The sequence below is a fragment of the Euleptes europaea genome, chromosome 2 (genome assembly GCF_029931775.1).
Source record: "Euleptes europaea isolate rEulEur1 chromosome 2, rEulEur1.hap1, whole genome shotgun sequence".
NCBI lineage: Eukaryota > Metazoa > Chordata > Lepidosauria > Squamata > Sphaerodactylidae > Euleptes > Euleptes europaea.
In genome coordinates, this window is record NC_079313.1 from 91,716,979 (window position 1) to 91,739,133 (window position 22,155).

Consider the following 22,155-nt stretch of genomic DNA (forward strand, 5'->3'; position numbering starts at 1 on the left):
GTCTGTATTTGCCCAGTCCCCCAAATCCTAGTCAGTTAAACAGTGCTTATGGCCGGTCTCAAAGAAGCTACTCTTTTGAAGCAAATTGAAGATCAGTGGATGTTCTTCCGTGGAGTGTTTTATTTCTCTCCCTTTTTGGTAGCATCAGCTCTAAAACTGCTGTTGTGAAACAGCTATGTGTATACCCAGGGACTGATTTAATTAGAAATGAAAACTTGAAAAAAGTGTTTGTGCCGAAATTTAGAGTCTGAAGTTCAAGAGAGAAAAAAATAGGCTGTTTAATGTGTAGGGGCTGAATATTTTTCTTCATGTTACAGATGTAGAGTAATGGTGGTATTGGAAGATAGTGTATTACTGATTTCGTTGAAACTTACATAATGTTCAGAGAGGTGGCTGAATAAGGCTGTAGAATATTTATTTTCACTTGTAACTGAATGGTTTCTGTTAGTGTGGCTAGAAACATCATTAAGCCAAACAACATAGTGGGTTGGATCCCATGATCAATTGGTGCAAGAATCACGAATCTTTCCCACTTTCTCTTCCCATTTGTAGTCCCTTTTAACTCTGGGAAAGTTGATTCCCAAGGTTTCCATATTAATAGCCATATAGATTTGGAGGGGGGCTGCAGTAAGGGAGAAAAGGGAACACCCCCTTCTTCCCCATTCTGTAAGCACTTGTTCAATTGATGCAAGAGACAGGCTTGTGATTTTATTCCTTCCCGCTTCTCAATGCAACCCCCTGGTCTGTGTGAGTCTAATGACTCCCAGTGTTGGAAGGGACTACTGGAGGGAAAAGAAAGATCATCAGCATCTTTAATTAGTATCTTTAATGCTAATTGAAGCCATCAGCATCTTCTGCTAGTAGACTACTGGAACCAACTCAGTCATGATTCACCAAGCTACACATGCTAAAAATGTTTTCACTAGTCCTACACTTATTTAAAGAGAGTAGTGATTACTCCAAGCCAAACCCAGTCCATGCAATTTATTCCAGAGCTGGCATTAGTATAGAATTCCTAGTTGTTGTTGTTTGTGACTATGCTACTCTGTACACACACACACACACATACACACACACAAAGATTTTTCTGTTTTCTGGTTCATCTCAAAGGTCCAGGCCTCTCATGCATCATGGCATATGGTTTTCAATATGGAACTCAGGAACTAGGGACAAGTGTCTGGAATCCCTTTTCAAAAGTGCCGTTTCTTTTCCAGGTGTCCCAGCTGTGTGCCCAGCAGCCAGTGCAGAGTGAGTTGGTACAGAGATGCCAGCAGCTGCAATCTAGATTATCCACACTGAAGATTGAAAACGAAGAGGTGAGCTAACATAATTCTAGGTCTCATTGCAATTTCAAAAATCATTCATCTCCTCTTTGTCACTGATCTCTATGTTTGTGTGCCTTCACCATAATCCTGTTTGCTGTGGCCTGCAGCAAATTGGGGAAAGGAGAGACAATGGAAAGTGAAGGTTCTAATGCAGAAACTTCCAAGACAAACCAAACGCTATCAATTTCCCCGTGTAAATTCCTCTAGGCTGCCTTCATTCATAGAGGATTTTTAGGTGAGGTCATCCTATACATATTATAATTATTATGTTAGAATTTGCTTCACTTTATGCTTTAATGCTAATTGAAGCTACATACTTTCTACATGATGTAATGGAGTTTTGTGTTTTTCACAGGTTCTGAAAGTTACAGTACAGCTATGTTCTGTAGAATTGCTGTGGTTAATGTGAGATGTTTGTATTTTGAATGAAAGCCAACTTTTAACTAACTGACCCTTTTATAAGGCATAAATATTGTGCCATTCTGTAGGAAAGAGAAAAATCCTAAACTATTTTCTACCTAGGTAGAAGTTATTGTAATTTAAAGTTGTGGGAGCTTGGATTTTTGCTTGGTTCTCTAATATTCCTTAAAGTGAAATATTGCTTTTTAACATTTTAGAAACTAGTGATTTAAATCTTAGCAAGAGTGTATTACAGTCAGAAGAAGATGCTTCATAATTATGTGGTGCTATAAAATGACAGAGTTTGAGGGGAGCATTTCAAAAAGAAAAAGGCAGATCATGTTGCTTATTTACAGAAAACTGGGATTCTAGCAGGCTCCCGTCAGCTACTTCAGTTGCTGCAATTGCACCAATCAGAAGCTTCTACTACTATGGCTAAATTGCCTTCCTGTGTTACTCAAGTAGGCTGAGCTGCAACTCCCTTGCTACAGTGAAGCTAACTTGCAATATCGCTGGATGGATACGACCCCTCTCATGGCCATAATGATGTGCACTAGGGCTGATTGGTTGCCAGCATCAGTGCTAAATAGTCTTTGTATTAGTCCTGGAATCAGGGCTTCCTGTTTCCTCCTCCAGTTTAAAAAGCTGCTTTAGTGTAGTATGATGGGAGCTGTAACTGGTTCGGGAGGGATTTAAAAAGTCCTACAGTTTACTTCATTGGGTTTAGAACGGTGTAACTGTTTTTAGGATGGCACTGGAGGTGACCAATATGCATGCACAAAGTGGCTACCTGGATCATGGCCATTGACTTTTGAGACCCCAAAATTTGTTTCATTTGGCGTAGCTGAAGCTGTTAGTATTTACAAAAGAGGATTATAATTCCTGCCTCCCTTGACAATTTGCCATGCAATCTTAAACAGTACAATCTTAATCTTTAAATGAATGGGTTTAGACAGGAGTAACTTTCTTTAGGAGTGCTCTGTTAGTTTCTAATAAGCTGGTACAAACAACACTTAAACTTGATCATTTTTATGATCCTTCTTGTGTACTTTTTGGAAAGCAGAAGCGGTACATAGGATTGCGGTATCACAGTGGATTAATGAACGTCAGCTATGTGATTTGTGTATCAAGAGCCGCTATACCATAATTAATTGGAAAGGTTATGAAGCTATTCGAACAGAATGTTTAAAAATGTAATGTAATGCGTAGCTTACCCTTGATTTATTCGCAAGTGAGTACGCATAATAGTGTAGCCTCAGTATTCAGTTGTTGTTCCTGTGGATTCTTCTGTGTTAATTAGATGAGCTTTGTACTGCATTTGAAGCCCATATGCCTAACTACATAGTGCATTGATCTCTTCATATCCTATCTTAGTTTATTTACAATGTTTATTTAACTTTATTAGTTATTAGTTAAAATTATTAGCTTATCTAAAATAATTATATATTGTAGTCTTCACTTAAAATTGCTCATGGTAATTTCCAAATCTAAAAATTCTAAAAAGCAAAATTCTAAAATTAAAGGAACAAAATTGTTAAGCAGCACAGGCATTAATTAAAGAAGTGTTCGGTTTAAAAACAGCAATTAAAATAATGGTTACCCAGCAGCACAAGCAGTATGAAAACTACCAATTCAAAATGTCTGCTAAAACTAAAAAGGTGTACCAGGTTAAGGAATAGAACAAGTTCATAAATGAGGCACAGCTGTGAAAAGGCCCATCCCCTGCGACCACCTGCATTGCCGGGGTGGTAGTAGAACAGGGGGCATGAAGCAGAGTCCAAAATGATATACATAACTCTCTGTCGTAAATGCACACTGGTCACAGGCCACTTCAGGACTTCAGAAGCTAAAACCAGCGCCTTAAATTGGGCCCAGAAAGGAATGGTGAGCCGCTGAAGCTTATGAGTACTGGAGAAATACGTTCCTGTTTATCAGTTCATGGCCGACACCCTGCTGGTAGTTTTGAAGTAATGGAAGTTTTCAAACGATTTTCAAAGGCAGTAGAGCACATTAGAGTAATGTAACCAATAAGTGACTAGGTTATGGATTACTGTGGCCAGAGCTCACTTCTCAAGTAAGGGCTTCAGCTGGCAAACTGGCCAAGGCTGGTTTTAAAAGTGCTTCACATCACAGAGAAGGCGGCACCTCCACCTGCAGATCCAGAGCTCACAGCACTTCCAAGTTGTAAACCTATTCCTATACGCGACATGCGCACTGCATACCAGCTCCTCAATCGGCATTACCACTTACTAGCACCACCTTCAGCCTTATCTGCAATGGATTTCATTGGCTCTCATTCATTCTGTTCTGCTTTGAGGAATATGCTACTCCCTACTTGCTGCTGCTGTGATGATGCCCAGCTGCCAAGAGATGCAGGGCCAGAGCTGGAGAGCTTCCTCACCCCAGCATGAGAAGGTGTGCCACAGGTAGAAAGTGCTGTGAATATTTTCTTTTGTTTCCCACCCCCCTCAGGTTAAGAAAACAATGGAAGCAACACTGCAGACTATCCAGGATATAGTCACCATTGAGGATTTTGATGTCTCAGACTGCTTCCAGTATAGCAACTCTATGGAGTCAGTAAAATCAACAGTCTCTGAAACCTTTATGAGCAAGCCCAGCATTGCCAAGAGACGGGCCAATCAGCAGGAGACAGAACAGTTCTATTTTACGGTAAGCTCTGGCTTTTAAAGTGCTTGCAGCAGAGTCTATGCATGGTGAAGCTTGAAATCTGTGTGCCTCGCCCACAGTTCAGGCTAACAGTCTGTGAGGAGCAGATGATGGTCGCAGCAAGTAGGGAGGATGGTCCACCTACATAATCAATGTCAGCCTCAGTCTCCCCTCCTGTGTTATTTTGTGTCTTAAGAATAGTGGCATGCAGACAGAAATAACATTACAACTATTGCAGGTAGAAAAGTCCTTTTGTTTGTAAGTTGTGAATGTTTACAAGGTTGAGGAGATGGGACAGAAGCCCAAACCGGCAGTGATATCTTTCAACCCTGAGCTTTCCTGCCAGAGAATATTTTTGCCAAAATCCTTTTATGTTCCTTTTATGTCTATGCATTGTTTCAGTGTATATTTTCTTAAAGCTTTATTGAGTTGGGACTGAAAACCTAACACCTCAATCCAGCTAGGAGCACACTGTGTATGGAAACAGATTTCCACATGTGCATCCCTAGCTGAATGCATGTGTGCAGGTGATATCTGTGCAGTTCTTGGGTCTAGTCTGGAAACCAGGCTACGTGCATGCAGTTCTATTTTAAAAATCAAAAGCCCACTGATTGGTTGTTCTCAGGAGAAAGAGTTTGGCATTTGTGGATTCTCCTTTCCATGCCAAAAAGCTGTTTAGCAAGATTGTAGCTTTTTAAAAGGGGCTCCACTTGCACTTTGTTGGATCAAAGAATCTGTCTAGAAGCAATTTGTTTCATTGCCCTCTGAGTGACCTTTTAAAAATGGGTACTATAATATTTAAAAGATTTTTATTCCTCTTAAAAGGGTTACATTTCTTATGAGAATTCTGTATACTTTGCAAATTACTTTGGCAGACAGCAGTAGTTTGTGATAGGTCTCATCTAGTAATAGGTTTATAGTAGAATGCATTATTCACTTAGACAAGGACTCTGAATTCTTCAAAAGCCACATTAAATTAAAATACTCTGCAAAGGTGAATCTATCAAAATTGTCATTGGGGAAATGACTCAATTAAGAAGCAATTGATATTCTCTGCCTATGCAAATGGTGGCTTAACTGAACTTTCAGATTTTCTTTTTCTAGAAGCCACATGTTCTATTTTCTATCAAGCATGTTCTAATTTCATCTATAATACTTACCCCTCATTTTGTATAAAGGCCACATCTACCTACAACCAGTGCCAGAAGATTTAGACTTCTGTCTTCAAAACACAAAGATGCCATTCATCATGTCGTATGAGAGCATCCAGGATAAATAAGTAAGGATTGGAGGAGGCTGATGTGTGAACAGCCCTTTTATTACTCCAATCGAACATTTGATTGATCTTCCATAGCAGAGGTTTATAAATATTCTTAACAAGAACCTCAGGCGTTAGTTTCAAAACATCCAATATGATGTTGGGTAAAAAATGGGTAGCAGCTAAGTATTACTTGCAATGTGAAAAAGAAAATCAAAACAACACAGAAAATGATTTATCAGCAGAACTGGAGATATGGCAAAATGGGGAAAAGATGAACTGCTTTGAACATATTTGCAGAAATGAATCTAAATTTTCAGCGAGTCTGAAAATAGACTGTAGAAATTTAACAACTCCCCCACCTCCCCAAGTTACTTACATTAGTTGTTTCCAAATAGTTCCTCAAACTGAAGTAGTGCAGTAGGGGAGCCACTTGAGAACTACATCACATGGTGGGCGGAGTTCCAGAATTATCTGTGTTCCATGTTGTTTGAAGACATGGTTTCGCTGGGATTAGATCATTGAGGATGTTGTCAACAAAGATCTCAAAGCATTCAAAAGCTCATTATCAACTTGATCTATTGGCCAGGTACCACAGATTAATTTAACTCGGCCATCTTGGTAAGGAGTTGTGCTTTAGCATCAACAGTTTCTGTGATAAACGTGTATGTGGATGCTTGCTTGGTCCCCAGTGCTAAATACGAAACTTGGGAAATCAGTTTAACAGAAGTTTAATTGTGGCCAACGTGGTATACTAGTTAGCATCTCGAATGAGGATCTGGGAGACCCAGATTCAGATCTCCACTCTGCTGTGAACTGGCTAGATTACCGTGAGCCAGTCATTCTCTCTGAACCTAACCTACCTCACTGGGTTGTTGTGAAAATTAAATGGAGGGGGAGGCAATGTATGCTGCCATGAGTTGCTTGGAGGAAATAACAAAATCAGTGAGAGATTGTTCCTGGTGTGAGGCTAGAATCATCATATTAGGGTGCATCTGCACGGACTATTTCCTCCAAAAATATACCCTGGATCAGCTCCTACAGTTAGTGTCACATCCTGATTGGTGTTAGCTAGTTAGTGAGATATTCACTATGAACTAAATCAAATAAGTATGCCAAGCACTGAAGGTACCGTACACGCCAGTTCGTGACTAGCTAGGGCCTGAGACGGGGGGGTGGGGGACGGGACAGTGTGTGGGTTGTTTCCCATCCATATTAGTAAAATTGGCAAAACCAGATGATCACTCTTTATATGGATGGGTTCCAGCATGTCATGCAAAGCTGCAGGTTGGAGCCCTTTCCATCGAGTTCCCTTGCCTGCTGCTTGTAGCATAGGGGCAACACTGGCAAGTAATTCCCATGGTGCCCTTTTTACATGCCAAATGCAAAAATAGGATATGAGCCACAAGAATGAGGAGAGAGGAGTTTTCCGCTCTTTCTCTACTTTTAGGTGGACGTATAGACACAGCCAGAGAGTTCTGAAGCCAGTGTGGCAGGAGAACCACATTTCTTAACTCTACTTTCATTCAACCTCTTTCTGCTGTTCCTTCAGCAAATAGTTGAGATTGTTAAATGCACAGACTTTTGAAACCAATGGAGACCCTCATATAGCAGTGGGAATGGCTTTGATAGAGCCCCCTTTATATAAATTGCTGCTATTTGTACTGTCCATTACAGTAATATCCAGAAGCACCAGTCACTGAATGAGGCTTTGTTGTGCAGCATAATATTTTTTTAAAAAAAACTTAGTAAAAGGAAACTGGTTCCAAATGACAACAGGTTGACATAGAACACAGTGAAGTACCAAAAGAGCACATAGAAAAGATAGGACTGCAAAAGTCCTCAAAATGTGGAAACAATTGTGATAGGAAGCTGTAATCTTTATCAGGCAATTTGCAGATATTATTGCAAAGGTAGCCATGAAAGAGGACTATTAAGATGCCTTGGAAGTATATCTTGAAAGTACTTTTCCTTTTTCCTTTCCTTTTATCCCTTAGAAGCTCCTTGATCAATTGATCTTGAGCAGCATATATCTAGTGTTGGAGGGATATAAGGACTGAAACAAATCTTGCCACTTACAATGTAGCCTTGGGGTCCCTGTCACTTAGTAAAAAGGCATGATGTCAGTCACAGAGGCATTGGATTTGTATATTAAAAGGGGGGAAATATAGTGCTATCGAAGTTCCTCGTAAAAGCGGCATTCCAAAAGGGCATGGGCTAATGTGTCAAGAAAATACTTTTTGTTCAGTAGTTAACACACTACTCTTCCACACAAAAGACCACTCTCTCATGATAGAACAAAGTGCATAAAGTAGGGTGGCACCATTCATACTTTATTCATTTATGATTTTTTAATTCAGCTAACAACCAGCTTTACTTACAAATATTTTTGAAAAGAATGTTAGCATTGCTAGGTTATTATAGAGGAGAATGCTTTCTGAGATATTCAGCATGTATAATGATAATTTTAACTTTGTAGGGAAGGAAATAGCAAGTATTAGTCAAGCAGGAGGGAGGGAGAATACCTCTGTGGTGTGTACACATTTTGGGGATTCAAATACTCCCCACATCTGTTCCTTGGCCAGCCAAAATCTTCTGGCTTCATCTCTGTTCCTTATTCTCTGTGCTTCAGTACCTCCTTGGAAAAGAAGGAAGTGTAATCCTATCTCTCTATAGTGATGTTTTGAGAATAAATAGATGAAAGAAAGTACAGACAAAAATAAATAGACATTTGAAGAAAGCAAAAATAAATAGACATTTGAAGAAAGGGTGGATAATTGTGGTGTATAGTTAATTGCAATCACTTGTAAAAAAATACTACACCACTGTAGAGTCCTTCATCTTCAAAGTGCTTTGTAGAAATATTTGCTAATCTTCACAAAATCTGGAAGATTTATAAAAGTATTATTTATAACCTTGTATATAATCAGTACCATGCTGCTTTTTTTTATCAGTGTGCTATTATTTCTCACTCTTTAATCACTGACAGTAGCAGAGCATTGTGATGCTCTGATTTTTTCCCTCCTGATGCATTCTGGGAATATCTTTACTTGAGCTGAATTTCTGCCTCTGCTTTTGATGTGTGTTTTTTTAAATGAGCTGAGCTATACGAGTTGCTAGCTCTGTATGTGGGGAGGAGGGGACAGAGATCTGGGACATCTGACAAAAGATATTTCCATTCAGCCTCAAAAGCATAACACTGTGCATTGCCAGGAAGGCAGGAAGATCTACATTGGCTTACACATTAACTTATTATCTCTTGCTCCTGACAGCTGTTTCCTACTGGTAAATACCAGTGTGGGAGGGGGAGGATACTGGAAGCTTTACAGTTGTGGAGGGGATGCAAGATTCCCTTGGTGTAGCATAACACATTCTTCCATTGGAAAAAATTGTAACAGAGAAATAGTGCGGCAGTTTCAAGATGCTTTTAAGCGCATTCCTGAGAGGAATGCCTGCGCTGGGCTTAGGAGGCAACCCAGCAACATTGCCTCCTAAGGAGGTTTCGGCAGTGCCCGGCGCAAAAAACCTGTGCAGCCCTCATAGGGTTGCACGGGAGATACGCCAGCAAAAAGCTGGTGTATCTAAAAAAAAAAACGGAAGGCTGGCGGGAGGCTGCGGCGGCATCCAGGCCCAGAGCTGCAGCGACAGGGACTGGCGGCCGGGCCTGATCACCAGCGCTGGGGCTACTCATGCCGGCATTGTGGGTCCCTGCACCAGCAGAGGCCTTTGTCGGCCTCCTAAGGGCTTTGGGTGCGCCCACCGGCACGCCTTAGGAATGGGCTGTTTGTCTCCTTATATATGAGTTTTCTATGAACTGGATTAGAGTGCTGACATTTGGGGAGGGTTGCATATCAAAATGTTAGCTTTTTATATGCATAGGCATACAATGGATATAAGTTTGAAGTATCTGTAAATGATGGGGAAATGCTACCTAATGAACTGGATTGATGTGGCACATAAAGTACTTAATAAAGCAAAGGACTTACGCTGGTGTCTTATGTAGAATTATCCCATCTAAACCTTTGAGGTCAGTGGTCTTAGACTAAAGTAATTCTGCATAGGGTTGAACTATTATTCAGTAATCTACTGTATAGTACCAGCGATGCCTAGGATTGGGTGCTGCTTCATCTGTTGGGGCAGTGCTATGGCTGGGTCTAAGATCAGTCCAGGTCATGGCTTGTCCATTGCCTATATTTCCATGCAACTATAAACCATTTCTGTCGATGTTGTAGTTGAGAGCCCAGTCCACAGTGGATCTTGCCTCTAAACTCTTGGAATAGTGTTTAAAATCCAAGTGTTACATATGACCAAATTTCTTCCAGTCATTGGTTTGCATTGTGGGTAATTTTTTTTTAAATCCATGTATAGCTGCCCAATGCTTTAGGGTTCAGAGCTACTCCTTGAGGGTTTAAATTGGCTCCAGGCAGACAATCTGTCATGTCTTATTATCAGGTGGTTGTTTATTTTAATAGAGCCTTGACTGACAGCAGGGAGTAAGCCACTGAACTGTGAACATGCCGGGGATGAAAGGTTTCTCTAATCACTGTATTTTGGCATTCTGATTCATGTTTTAGGATGGTCTGGGTTGGTTAGAATGCTCGTTTAAATTGTACGTTTCTTGTCACTTTCGGTAGGTTAGTTTTGAACTAAACAATTCTGTTAATTTGAAGGCTTCCTCATCAGAACTTTCAGAAAATATGGATATTTTTTGAAAATGCAATTGATGCTAATTCCCCCATTTTCCCTTTTTTGCTCTTTTTTGTCAGTTTGCGCTTTAAAACAGTAAATTTGACACTGCTTATTTTACCACATGAATTCATAGACTGTAACTCCACAATTAGCTGGTAGTAACATGCACTGAAATCTGAAACATATGAAGCTAATATTGTAAGAAGTAAATGTAAGAACTGACAGAGAAGCAAACATTCCATTATCTAAGAGAGCAATCCTAAGCAGGTCAACTCAGGATCCCATTCCGGTCTATTTGATGGGGTTAGTCAGGGCAAAGTGTGCTTGGGCATGCACTGTAAGTAATCTAACAATCTCATGGTTTTATTTTTGTTTTTAATTACAAATGTGGTATATCAATGCAGACGTCTGGATGAGCAGAAAAGCTCATGGAAGGAGCTGGCAGAGGGGATCTTTCCCTGTCTGTCTCTTCTCCAGACAGCCTCCTTTTTGTGCTAAAAATCATCTCTGAAGTTTGGTAGGGTCTCGGCAGCAAGAAGAAGAGTTGGTTTTTATATTCTGACTTTCTCTAACACTTAAGGAAGAATCAAACCGGCCTTCAATCACCTTCCCTTCCCCACAACAGACACCCTGTGAGGTAGGTGAAGCTGAGAGTGTGTGACTAGCCCAAGGTCACCCAGCTGGTTTCATGTGTAGGAGTGGGGGAAACAAATCCAGTTCACCAGATTAGCCTCCCCCACTCATGTGGAGGAGTGGGGAATCAAACCTGGTTCTACAGATCAGAGTCCACCGCTCCAAACCACCGCTCTTAACCACTACACTACAGGCGTCACAGTAGAAGGCACTGCAGCAACAAGGGGGAAGGAAGTGAAATTGCCTCCTCCCTCTTGCTCTGGCGGCTTGTGTCACTACAGGAGGGAGGAAGAGACAATTTTACCTGATGCCCCCTCATTGCTGCAGCGCCCCGTAGTGTGGTACATTTTGTTCGTGAGGATTTTTAGGACAGACAGCAGTCCACTTGGAGGAAGGGGCTTTCTCCACTGGATTCGACCCAGTAAATAAATTAAAGAACACTGCCAGGCTATAAACAGAATAAAAATTAATCAGAATAGTCCAATGCCGAGAATTTTTGAATAGTAATTCTTTCATATAGCATCTGCTCATATTCAGCATTAATTTGCTACGAAGCAAAGGGCTATTGCTCTGAAGTACAGTAATGCAATTTCACTGAGAAACAACATAAGCCACAAGGCAGGAACTGAAGTGCTTTGTCACCACAGAAAATTTAATCTCCTTCGTATTGCTTTTTTTTTGTTTATAATGTCAGATTTAAATGGTTTTTTTATTCTTGTGCACTTCCCACATGCCACATAAATTGTGCACTTAGCAATGAACAGCTTTATTATAAGTAAAAACACTTTTGTCACATCTGTTCTGAAGAATTGCATAGCTTAATAGTTTAGCAGTGGGAATAAATTCACCCTTATTCAGTCTATTCACTGGGGGTTTTCTTAGTTGCTATTAGTTTTAGCTCTTCTGCTTAAGAACAAAACTTGGGTGTTAGGGTTTTTTTAAACACAGACACAGGCGTTACTGAATAGTTAAGGCACATTACTTTTTCTGCTTTCTATCTTCATATGGACTGAAAATTCTATCACATATAAAAGCAAGCCAATTCATGCAGCAGTCTGAAATTTGGCACAGGGAAGCAACATGGCAATCTGTGTGATCAAGCAATTTTTTGAAAAAGCTGGTGTGAAATGGCTGCGCTACAGAAGGTCCCCCACACACACACACACAAAATTATTTTCAAAGTTCAGAAGTTTGCAGATGATGGGAGGCGTCTCTCTCGAAGCAAACCTTCGAACTCTGTCATGTCTGGTTTACGTTCACAAGTATTCCCAGATCTTGCTATAACGACTGGTGAAAATCTGTGTTAATGAAGGTGACGTTTCGTAGTTCCCATTTAAAGGATTCGTTGAAGTAAGAATGAGTTATGAGTGCAAGTAAGCCTTCACCACAAAATGCCTATCATAAACAGCAGTGGCCAATTGAAACAGAAGAAGCATCTGTAATAGCAGAGCCCATAATCTGGGGAGAGGGGTCAAGGCAGAGAAGGATAAAAGCAAAAGCTTGTTTAGAGGATGAATTTATTTTTAAACGTGGTTCTTTTTGGTGTATTCTGAGCATTGTGTGTTGTACAAAGTTTGTTGAGAGGAATAATTTATTTTTATATTTGTCTGTCTTTTAAGGATTTTTTTCTTTTTCTTGCACAATGCTATCGTACGAATGCACAACACACATTTTACACACTTCAAAATTGATCTATTTTGTGCACGAAAAACCTGCATTATAAATATGTTTTTAAGCAAACAAAGGGTTAATTTTGAGGGAGCTATTATCGTAGAAAGCTTTTATGTTGACCAAGAGTATTGCTCTGCTGTTGCACTTCTGTAGAAAGGTAGCACAAGGCTAATAACGTTCAGTAAAGTTTCCTTTTAAAAAAACAGAGATATTTTAAAACCAAAATAACTTTTTAGCTTAAAAGAGGAGTTAAGGTACGTGGTCTAGAAAAAAATAGATGATGTGTGTTAAGGCTTCCACCTTAACTTTTGTGCCAGGTAAGCAGTACAACTTCTTTCTCATTTAAAACTTGGGTTCTGTACAGCTGTTTCTTCATTTAGCAGCTTGGTTAACCTCCCCTCCTATTCCAAAAAGAGCACCTAAGGCAGGTGACAGTAAAGTAGCTAACATAACTATTTCTATGAAAACAACAGTGTAACATAATACTTAAATCTGTAAAGCTATGACTGAAAGCTGTCTGTGAGCATTATAATCAAATTCCAGAACAATGGCTACAAATATAAAATCAGGTATGTATCATGTGGCAAAATAAAACATGATAACCATATTAAAAACATAGTAAACACAGCATAAGAGTAAAAGCATAACATAGAACATCGGAGCCATCCCTTGACGTAGCAAGCCACTATTTTTGTTCACTAAAAAAAAATAACTAGAAGTCCTAAAAGAGTGTAAATCTTGAAATTCCAAGAAGGCTGACAAAGAAGGGAGTGAGCTTGCCTGACATTTATAGCTTGTAAGCTCAGAGCTGCACTTTCCCTCAATCAGTTCCGCAGTGTGAAAGTACAGCTGTGAACATGGGGTCGCTGCTAGAAAAATGTTTAATAAGAATTTGGTTACGTGTCAATTAACAACATAGAATGCCCATTGGAAGGAATAGCTGTTGCAGCAGTGCAGTTTGGAAAAAAAAAACAATTTAAAGAGAAAGGGTATGCATAGCTACATGGAGCCTGATTGGTAAGCAAGCTTGGACTTGGGCAGAATTTTTTTTACAATGTTGGTTTTTCCTTAGTGCATAAGTGAAATTGTTCCTCAGCTCTTCTCTTACATGCAGATGGCTTTCTGTGTAGAATGAAGAACTTCAGAATGTTTAAATTCTCCTCATGCGCTAGCACAGTAATCCTTTCAGTCACCTTTTAATTTTAGGTCAGTATTATTGCCATATCCTGTGGAGGTTGAGGGTGAGAGGTAATGGGTTTCAGGTGGCCACTTTGTGGCACAGAGTCATAGTAGTGCAAGAAGTGGCAAAATTCTTGATGGTTCATTCACCCAGCTGACCATGGAGTGAACACCAGGATTAGTATATATTGGTGGAAGCTGTGCTGAAGAATCTTCAGTTATCAGTAGATGTTCTTGCTGATCTCCAGCATGTACAACGCATCAAAAAGATTACTCAGTAGTCTCAAAATCCAGAGCATCCATCAACGGCCCAATTTTAAGATAGTTCAGTCATGTTATCCGTGCTTCCTACGCTTCATAAAGTGATGAAGGACTTGTGAAACAAATCTTAATTGACAGCCTTTTCAGCTTTCAACTCATCCAGGATGTTGCCCTTCCTGTATTTTTCTTTAATCCTCAGGATGACAGGGAGCATGCCGCACATATTTTGGGTGTGTGAAGGGTCTATGCCATCTGCTGTGAGAGCTTGGCTACTTCCTCTGCGTTCTCCCATGAATTGTGTTAGGAACAGACCTTTGTGAAGCTGCCATGTGGTCTGCAGCTTTCACATTTGTGAAACACGTTCTGGACATCTCCGTAAGCAACTCCCAGTGGAGCAGTTCTTCACATCCAGTTTTCCTGAGGATACTAGCACCTTTAAAGTATATTTGCTAACTGCTCACAGATATAGGGGTCTTGAAGAAAAACAACAGGTGGTTGCCAATAACTGATGTCCTTTATGTGGATGTCTTGCACTTTTCTTACAATGCCTTTACTATCAGTTGCAAAATGGTTGCCTAGAAAGGTACTTGTGGAATACATGTGCAAGCAGCAAAAATGTCTCAAAGGTATAAGCACTGGCACATTGGCTAGAGCTCTAAAATGTTGCATGAAGTTAGCTGGGCATATGCATGAAACATAAAGAGAGAGAGTTTCTGCTTGGCATGTAAAAGATCCCAGGTTCAGTCCCTGGCATCATCAGTTAAAATGATCAGGTAGTATGCGATGTGAAAGACAAAGACCTCTAGGTAAGACCCTGGAGAACCTCTGCCAGTCTTATTAGACAGTGCTAGCCACAATGGACCAATGATTTTATCCAGTATAAAGCATCTTTATGGTTTTGTAGATTTGAATAACTGAACAGAAGACCATTTGAAAAAGGCCAGTTACACAAAAGCAGTTTTCCTCTCTGATGTCCAGAACTATGATAAAATGTTTTGTGTCAGTCTAGATAGGATATAATGAGGACAACGCTTTGGCAGAAGTTATTGTGTGATATCGCTTGCAGTCTTTTGCGTATTCGGTTTTTTAAAAGTATGGCATCCATTAATTTTTTTCTGAGAAATGTGAGGTTTTACTTGAACATGACTGGCATCATCATGTTGTGTTCAACCTTATAAAAATAAGTACTCAGCATGCAGGAAACATTATCTCGGTCAGACACTGACTAACACCTATTTCATGCCATTGGAAATGTTGCAGCAATATGCAAATACCTAATATGGTGACGTCAATAATTAGTACTGTAGATGAATCTTTTTGTGCTGGGAAAACCCACTGAATTCAATAATGCTTGTACACATGTCTTTGCAGTGGTTTAGATTTAGAGAAACAGTATGACTGCATACAAACAAACTCTGTATTTTATTTTCTATTGTTTATCTCAAAGAATTGAGGCAGATACCATAAGTGGAGCTCAAGAGGTTAAGGATGAGAGACAGGGAGCACACAGTAGCAGCCTTTCAGCTCTGTTAAAAACAGATTGCTCATTTATCACATGATAGAAAGGCATTTCTGTTTGTGTCTGGAATGAGGGATACAGTACAGTCACTCAGCTGCCCAGGAATGCCAGACATTCGGTTCAGAACTGCACAAGAAAAGTGGATCTATCACTATCTTGGCTCTGGGAAACACAAGATGAGCCCATGACCACTAGTTTAGGTGGGGTTTTAAAAGGATTAGACAAATTAATGAAGATCAGTGGGCATTGACCACAGTGGCTAAATGGAACTTACATGTTAGGAGGCAGACGTTTCTTAGTGCAAGGTCACATGGAGAAATAGAATGGCTTTAGTTTCCAGAGGCATTCCCACCTTGGGTCCCAGAATACTTGGGGGAAAGCCAAGTATATGAATATTGTGTGGTCACTGTTGCCTACTTATCTTCATTTTGGTTCATATCCCCCCTCCCAATCTTAATGCCACAATTAGGGGTGTGCATATTGGTATACCCCCCCCCCAAAAAAAAAACCAAAGTACCTTTTCGGTATTTTCTGTTTTTTTTATACTGGTATGGAAAAAGGTGGATTTTTTCAGCAGTATTCGAGCTACTTTGGCCCTCCGCCACTTCCCCCTTCCCTCGCCTCTTCCCTCCCCTTTCTCACCTGCCTCCAACAGAAATCCACCCCACCCCCGCTGCTTCGCCAGGCTCCGGAGACGTTGCAAGGAGTGGATTTTTATCAGTTCTGCTGCCTGGGAATGTAGACAGAATACTTGGAGAAATGAGGTCTACTACTTTTTTATTTGATCCATGTCTATCCTGGCTAGTAAAATCTGCCAGAGGAGAGCTACCTCAATGAATAGATAATAGGTCATTAACACCTTATTGATAGAAGGTTCAGTACCTCTGGCTTTGAAAGAGGTAAGAGTACTTTTAAAAAAATCATTGGATGCATCACATTTAAATCACTTTCAGACGCAGTATAGTTTATGTTAAAGTTGCAGTTCCAAGTATTTCTGGAAGACATTATCTGGATCCATTTCAACCTGGATGCTCTCCTGGGCATGTCACAGAAACTGCCGTGGTCACCCTGACACCAATTAATCAGCAGAGGAAGTGATTCCCTGTTGGTTCTTGTGGATGTCTTGGTAGCATTTAATACCATCAACCATTGTGTTCTTCTGGGACACCTGCCAGGATGGACCTAGAAGACATTGCTTTGTGCTGGCTTTAGTCCTTCCTGGAGGATAGGCTGCAGAATTTCTGTTGTGACCCTTGGCTTTTGAGTTATGGGGTGTCACAAAGTTTCTTCTTGTCCTCCATTTCCATGAAACGGAAAGATCATCTGGAGCCCTGGAGTCTTTAGAATGTTAATGATAATCATTTCTATCTCTCCTTTTCATCTAATTCCTGGGAAATGGTGGAATTTCTGAACCAGTGTTTACAGCTGATAAAGGAGTGGCTGAGGGCGAACTAACTGAATCCAGACAAGACAAATGAGCTGTGGATTGGGAGTAGAAGCTGATTTGGGAATCTGTGTGTAAACGGTTCTGGATGAGGTGTTATACCAACTGAAAGATCAGGCATGCAGTTTGGGGGTGCTCCTGGACTTCTCATTGTCCCCAGATAAATAGGTAGCAGAGGCAATTAGGAATGATTTTTACTGGCCATTCCTAAAGAAAGCTGACCTGGCCACTATCTCACGTGCCTTGGTAAGAACCAGATTATATCACGGTAATGTGCTAATCATGTAACTGCTTTTGAAAATGGTCCAGAAACTTCAGCTGATACTAGATGCAGCAGCCAGTAACTGAATGAAAAGATTCTGCTAATACTGTGCCCTAGTGACCGTATAAGACCAGAGTTGTATCAGCTACATTAGCTCTTAGTTTGTTTCTGGTTCCATTGTAAAGAACTGTTATTGCCCTTTAAAGCTTTCCATGACTGGGTCTGAGATTGTTGGGGTGGGGACCTTCCTACAAAAATCTTTGCTTTCATAGGTTCAGCTTGCAGGAACCCAAAGGAAGGCCTTCTTTGCTGCCACTCCTAAGCTGTATTGTATTTACAGTCCGCCTTTCTCACTGAGACTCAAATAAAGTTACTCAGTTTTAGTCAATGAATTCAGTAAAATGAGACATCAGCAATATAATAGGACCAGGATTACAGAAATCTGAACCTAGCAAAGAGAATTAGACATGATACGTTAAACTGTGCAGGAAATGGTATTACATAAATAGAAAACAGTACAATGAGAGCAGGATAATACAAGCAGCAAGCAGATATACACTGTGGTGTATAATAAAGACCTTTTATAAAATGCCCTCCTGAACAATTCTGTTTTAAAATATTGTCGAAGGCTTTCACGGTCAGAGTTCATTGGTAGTTATAGGTTATCCGGGCTGTGTGACCGTGGTCTTGGTATTTTCTTTCCTGACGTTTCACCAGCAGCTGTGGCAGGCATCTTCAGAGGATTAACACTGAAGGACAGTGTCTCTCAGTGTCAAGTGTGTAGGAAAAGTAATATATAGTCAGAAAGGGGGGGTTGAGCTGAATCATTGTCCTGTAAGTATCAAGATAATGTGCTAATGAGGGTGTGGTATGTTAATATGGAACCATTGTATCCTGAAGTGATCTGTTAATGTGTGAAATCCAAAGCTAATCTGCATGGCTATTGGGACTGTAGTCTTTGTTAGTCTGGAGGTTTTCAGGAGGTTTTAAGGCTTGGCTTCCTGTCCTGAAAACCTCGAGACTAACAAAGACTACAGTCCACAATAGTCATGCAGATTAGCTTTGGATTTCACACATTAACAGATCACTTCAGGATACAATGGTTCCATATTAACATACCGCACCCTCATTAGCACATTATCTTGATACTTACAGGACAATGATTAGCACATTACCTTTGATACTTTCTGCAGGACAATGATTCAGCTCAACCCCCCCTTTCTGACTATATATTACTCTTCCTACACACTTGACACTGAGAGACACTGTCCTTCAGTGTTACTCCTCTGAAGATGCCTAGCCACAGCTGCTGGCGAAACGTCAGGAAAGAAAATACCAAGACCACAGCCCGGATAACCTACAAGAACCAATTCTGTTTTATATTGTTTGAGGAATTACAGAAGTGTTGGGAGCCTCCCTGACCACCTCTGGCAGGTCATTCCACAAGGTGGGGGCACAACAGAGAATGCACATGTATAGGCTGTTGTTAATCTTACCCATCTGCAGGACGGTGCTTTCAGAAGGCTTAGCTTACATGCATGAAGCTGTTGTGACAGAATATAGCAAGAGAGGAGGTCCAGCAAATATGAGGGTCCGAGGCCATGGTGTCATCATTACAGGTCTTCCAGAGAAATGTACAGACAGTCTTATTCTGGAAAGCCTTTAAGCAAATTTGGTTATTCTGTCTGGGTATATAAGACAGATGTCTTTAATTATCATTGTGTATTGTGTTGTTGTTTTTGTGGGGGTCTACATTGGCATTTATAGAAACTAAAAATAGCTTGCTAAAATAAAACAGCAGAAACCTCTGTACGTCATATTTAACTGTATCAGCAGCTGATGAAACGTTTTTCCTCCAAAATATTCTCACTAATTTATTTTATTTTATTTTATTTTATTTACTTCTTTGATTCCCTACTTTTCTCCCCAATAAGGACTCAAAGCAGCTTGCGTCATTAATGATCTACATGGATGCAAACTTATCTAATCCCTTAGAAATGGAGATTTTGCAATATAATTTGGCTACATCCCCCTCAAAATTTGCTGTTTTTTTCCGATTTAGAGTTCACAAGACGGAGAAGTTGAGATTAAGGGTATGAATTCATTCGCTGAGAATAATAATAATCTTTAATACGATCCAAGACCAGCAGATAAAAAATATATATTCATTCGCTGAGATCAGAGTTATCATCCTTGTCAGTTACTAAGATTATAAGTGGTGGTGGATATTGTGTTTATTCAATATATGTGACATCTGAGTTGTGGTAGCTGCTTCACACAGAGTATCCTATGTATAGTTTTTCTGTCCTACAAGTCTCCATTTTATATGTCCTAATTCCATAAGAAATGGGGCGGTTTGTTTTATTCCCAGGTTCCTTGTTGTGTAGGTGGTTTTAGGTGGAGCATGGCAACAATCAAGGTTATCTTGGCAATGTGTTGCCCTTGATCTGTCAATAAATATGTTGTGATTCTTGATTTCTTTTTACTCCTACAGAAGTTGAAGGAGTATTTGGAAGGGAGAAACCTCATCACCAAGCTTCAAGCCAAACATGACCTTCTTCAGAAGACTCTGGGAGAAAGTAAGTCTGGGAATCACTTGTCATTGTGTCAGCCCATCCTTTGTAATTACTGAATTAGGCAGCTGACTGAGCATGTCCATTCTGGATTATCAATGCTAAGTGGACACGGTCATGTTTTATGAATTTATTATTCCATCCCTACAGGGCTGCTTAAGTAATGGTGAAAGGGAAGTGCTTAATGAGCCAATAATGTGCATCATCTATTTGTTTAAATGAAGCATATGGCCATTTATCCCTCTGTCCCCCCCCGTACTTTCAGAGAACCAATTTGGGGTAATCCTTGTAATTGATTTCTCCTGGCATGCAAACATTCTATCATTTAGGGAGGGTTTTTAACCATCAGAGTAGCTTGCTTTTCATTTCCATGTAGACTATCGAGCAGTTCATGAGAACAAGCTGTTTACAAGGTAAAACTGGAAGATAAATCTGGAGTACTGAGCCTTTTTTGCACTTCCGTGGGCTGAGTAGATCTCCAGCAATTGGAGCTGGAATTTATATCAGTTAATAAATAATGTTGACCAAAGTTGGCTAGCAGAAAATGCATCTGAGTGCTTGTGAAAACCCCATCTGGCAAAGGAAGGCTTCATTACTTGAAAAATGCCTTGACAGAATAGAGTTACATGTTCACAAGTGGGGGACCCATAAGTCTCACAGAGGGAATCTAATTTCCCCATTCCCTCTCCTTGCTTTTCTTCTTTCCTTCCCTGGCAGTTCTTCTTCCTTCATCTACCTTTTCTGTCTTCCATTTATCTTTAGCTTTCTCTCTCCCTATCAATCCCTCCTTTTTCCTTCTTTCCCATTCACCTACCTGTTCTGTTTCTCCTCCTGGCCTTTGTCTCTCCTCTTCCCATGTTTATGTTCCTCTCAACTGTTTTCGGATATCCATTTTTTCTCCATCTCCATCCTAACTTTTACATTTAGTCTTTTTCCTCCCACCCCCACCCCCCTCATGTTGACACTGACCAAGGCTTGGAAGACTTAGCAATGTTAGTTGAGAATGAATGACCTAGCAACCCCTCCAAAATGGCCACCAAGATCTCACAACGTAGTCTTGTGAAATCTTAGTGGCATACTTTTCTTAAAGAAGCAAGCATTAATTTTATGCTTTGGAGGTTTTTATCTCCCCACTTTCCCTTTTTTCCCTCCATTTCATCTTTCTGCAAACGTTGGGCTTCCTTCAGTCTTTGGGGTGGGGGGGCTGGAAATCCTCCATCTGTTCCTGGCCCCATTCTATGGATTGTTTGATCCATACTCTATGTCGTGGTTCAGGATTATGCATAATGATATGTCTGCAGAGACCAGCTCCTACCTGCAAGGTAACTGTCTGTGTTGATGTAACTTTGCAGCAGGTAGTTCTCTAGAATTTACAAAACTGCTACAATTATAATTTCCTTTGTTGTGAAATCTGCTATGAACCATATATAGCCTTCTAGCCCCAGCTTAGCTGCTTTTCTTTTTGTAGAGTTTTGCACTGGTATATTGATTATGGGGAAATTACATTTTTCTTTCTGCAAAGTACTTTGCACATGTGTGAATGTTAATGTGAATGACTGAGAAAGGACATTACAGATTGGGTCCACAAATATGTTGGAAGGAGCCAATTCTATTATTTATTTTAATTAGATTCCAATCCATTGAAAATGAGAGGAGGCAGTTTGACACTTTTCAGGTTTTCTGACAAAAGAAGTTATTCAGCAATCCTAAAAGTTAAAAAGCCAGGAAGACTGTTTCCTGGGAGTACTTTTGTCTCCTCCAAGAATGATCAAGCTTGCCCCTGTGACGAATCACATTTGTGGGTCATAGATGACTTTTGCATTCCAGAGCATGGCTCCTCTTAACCTGCCTGCCCCTTAAACCAGCTCCCTGCTGGGAGAGCAAGAGGGGAGCTGAATATATTTCTTGTCTGGCTTTCTAAAGGCAGAAGGCTCTTTTGCCTTTGCCTGCTTTGTGATGCTTGAATCTCCAAGGATTGGGTTAGGATTGGGTTACAAAGGCCCCGGTACATGTCAAACCATGAGATGGAGCTATTTACAAAGTGCCATAGATGTAGTCATCTCTGAGGACAAGGGAAGTTGGAAAAATCGGTTTCCCTCTCATCCAAAGAGACTGTGAATGCTAATTTATAAATGGTATTGGACTGTGGAATGTGTGATTGCAATCCTGTCGCAGTTTTGGCACTTTTTCCATTGTGAGGCATTTGCATGGCAAAGTGCAAAATATGACCAGTTGTTGAACTCTGGAGAAACTCGATATTGTGTTGTGCTCCTTC

At 40.3% G+C, this 22,155-nt stretch overlaps 1 protein-coding gene across 4 annotated transcripts in view; it reads left to right on the forward strand.

The window, feature by feature from the left end:
• SRGAP2 (SLIT-ROBO Rho GTPase activating protein 2) overlaps positions 1-22,155 on the forward strand; it is a 218,188-nt gene that overhangs the window by 157,473 nt on the left and 38,560 nt on the right. For all 4 annotated transcript variants that reach the window (XM_056844376.1, XM_056844377.1, XM_056844378.1 and 1 more), the window contains exons 8-10: positions 1,215-1,316; positions 4,197-4,394; positions 19,802-19,886. In XM_056844376.1, the coding sequence (XP_056700354.1) occupies positions 1,215-1,316; positions 4,197-4,394; positions 19,802-19,886 (385 nt within the window). The remainder of the gene's footprint in view (positions 1-1,214; positions 1,317-4,196; positions 4,395-19,801; positions 19,887-22,155) is intronic.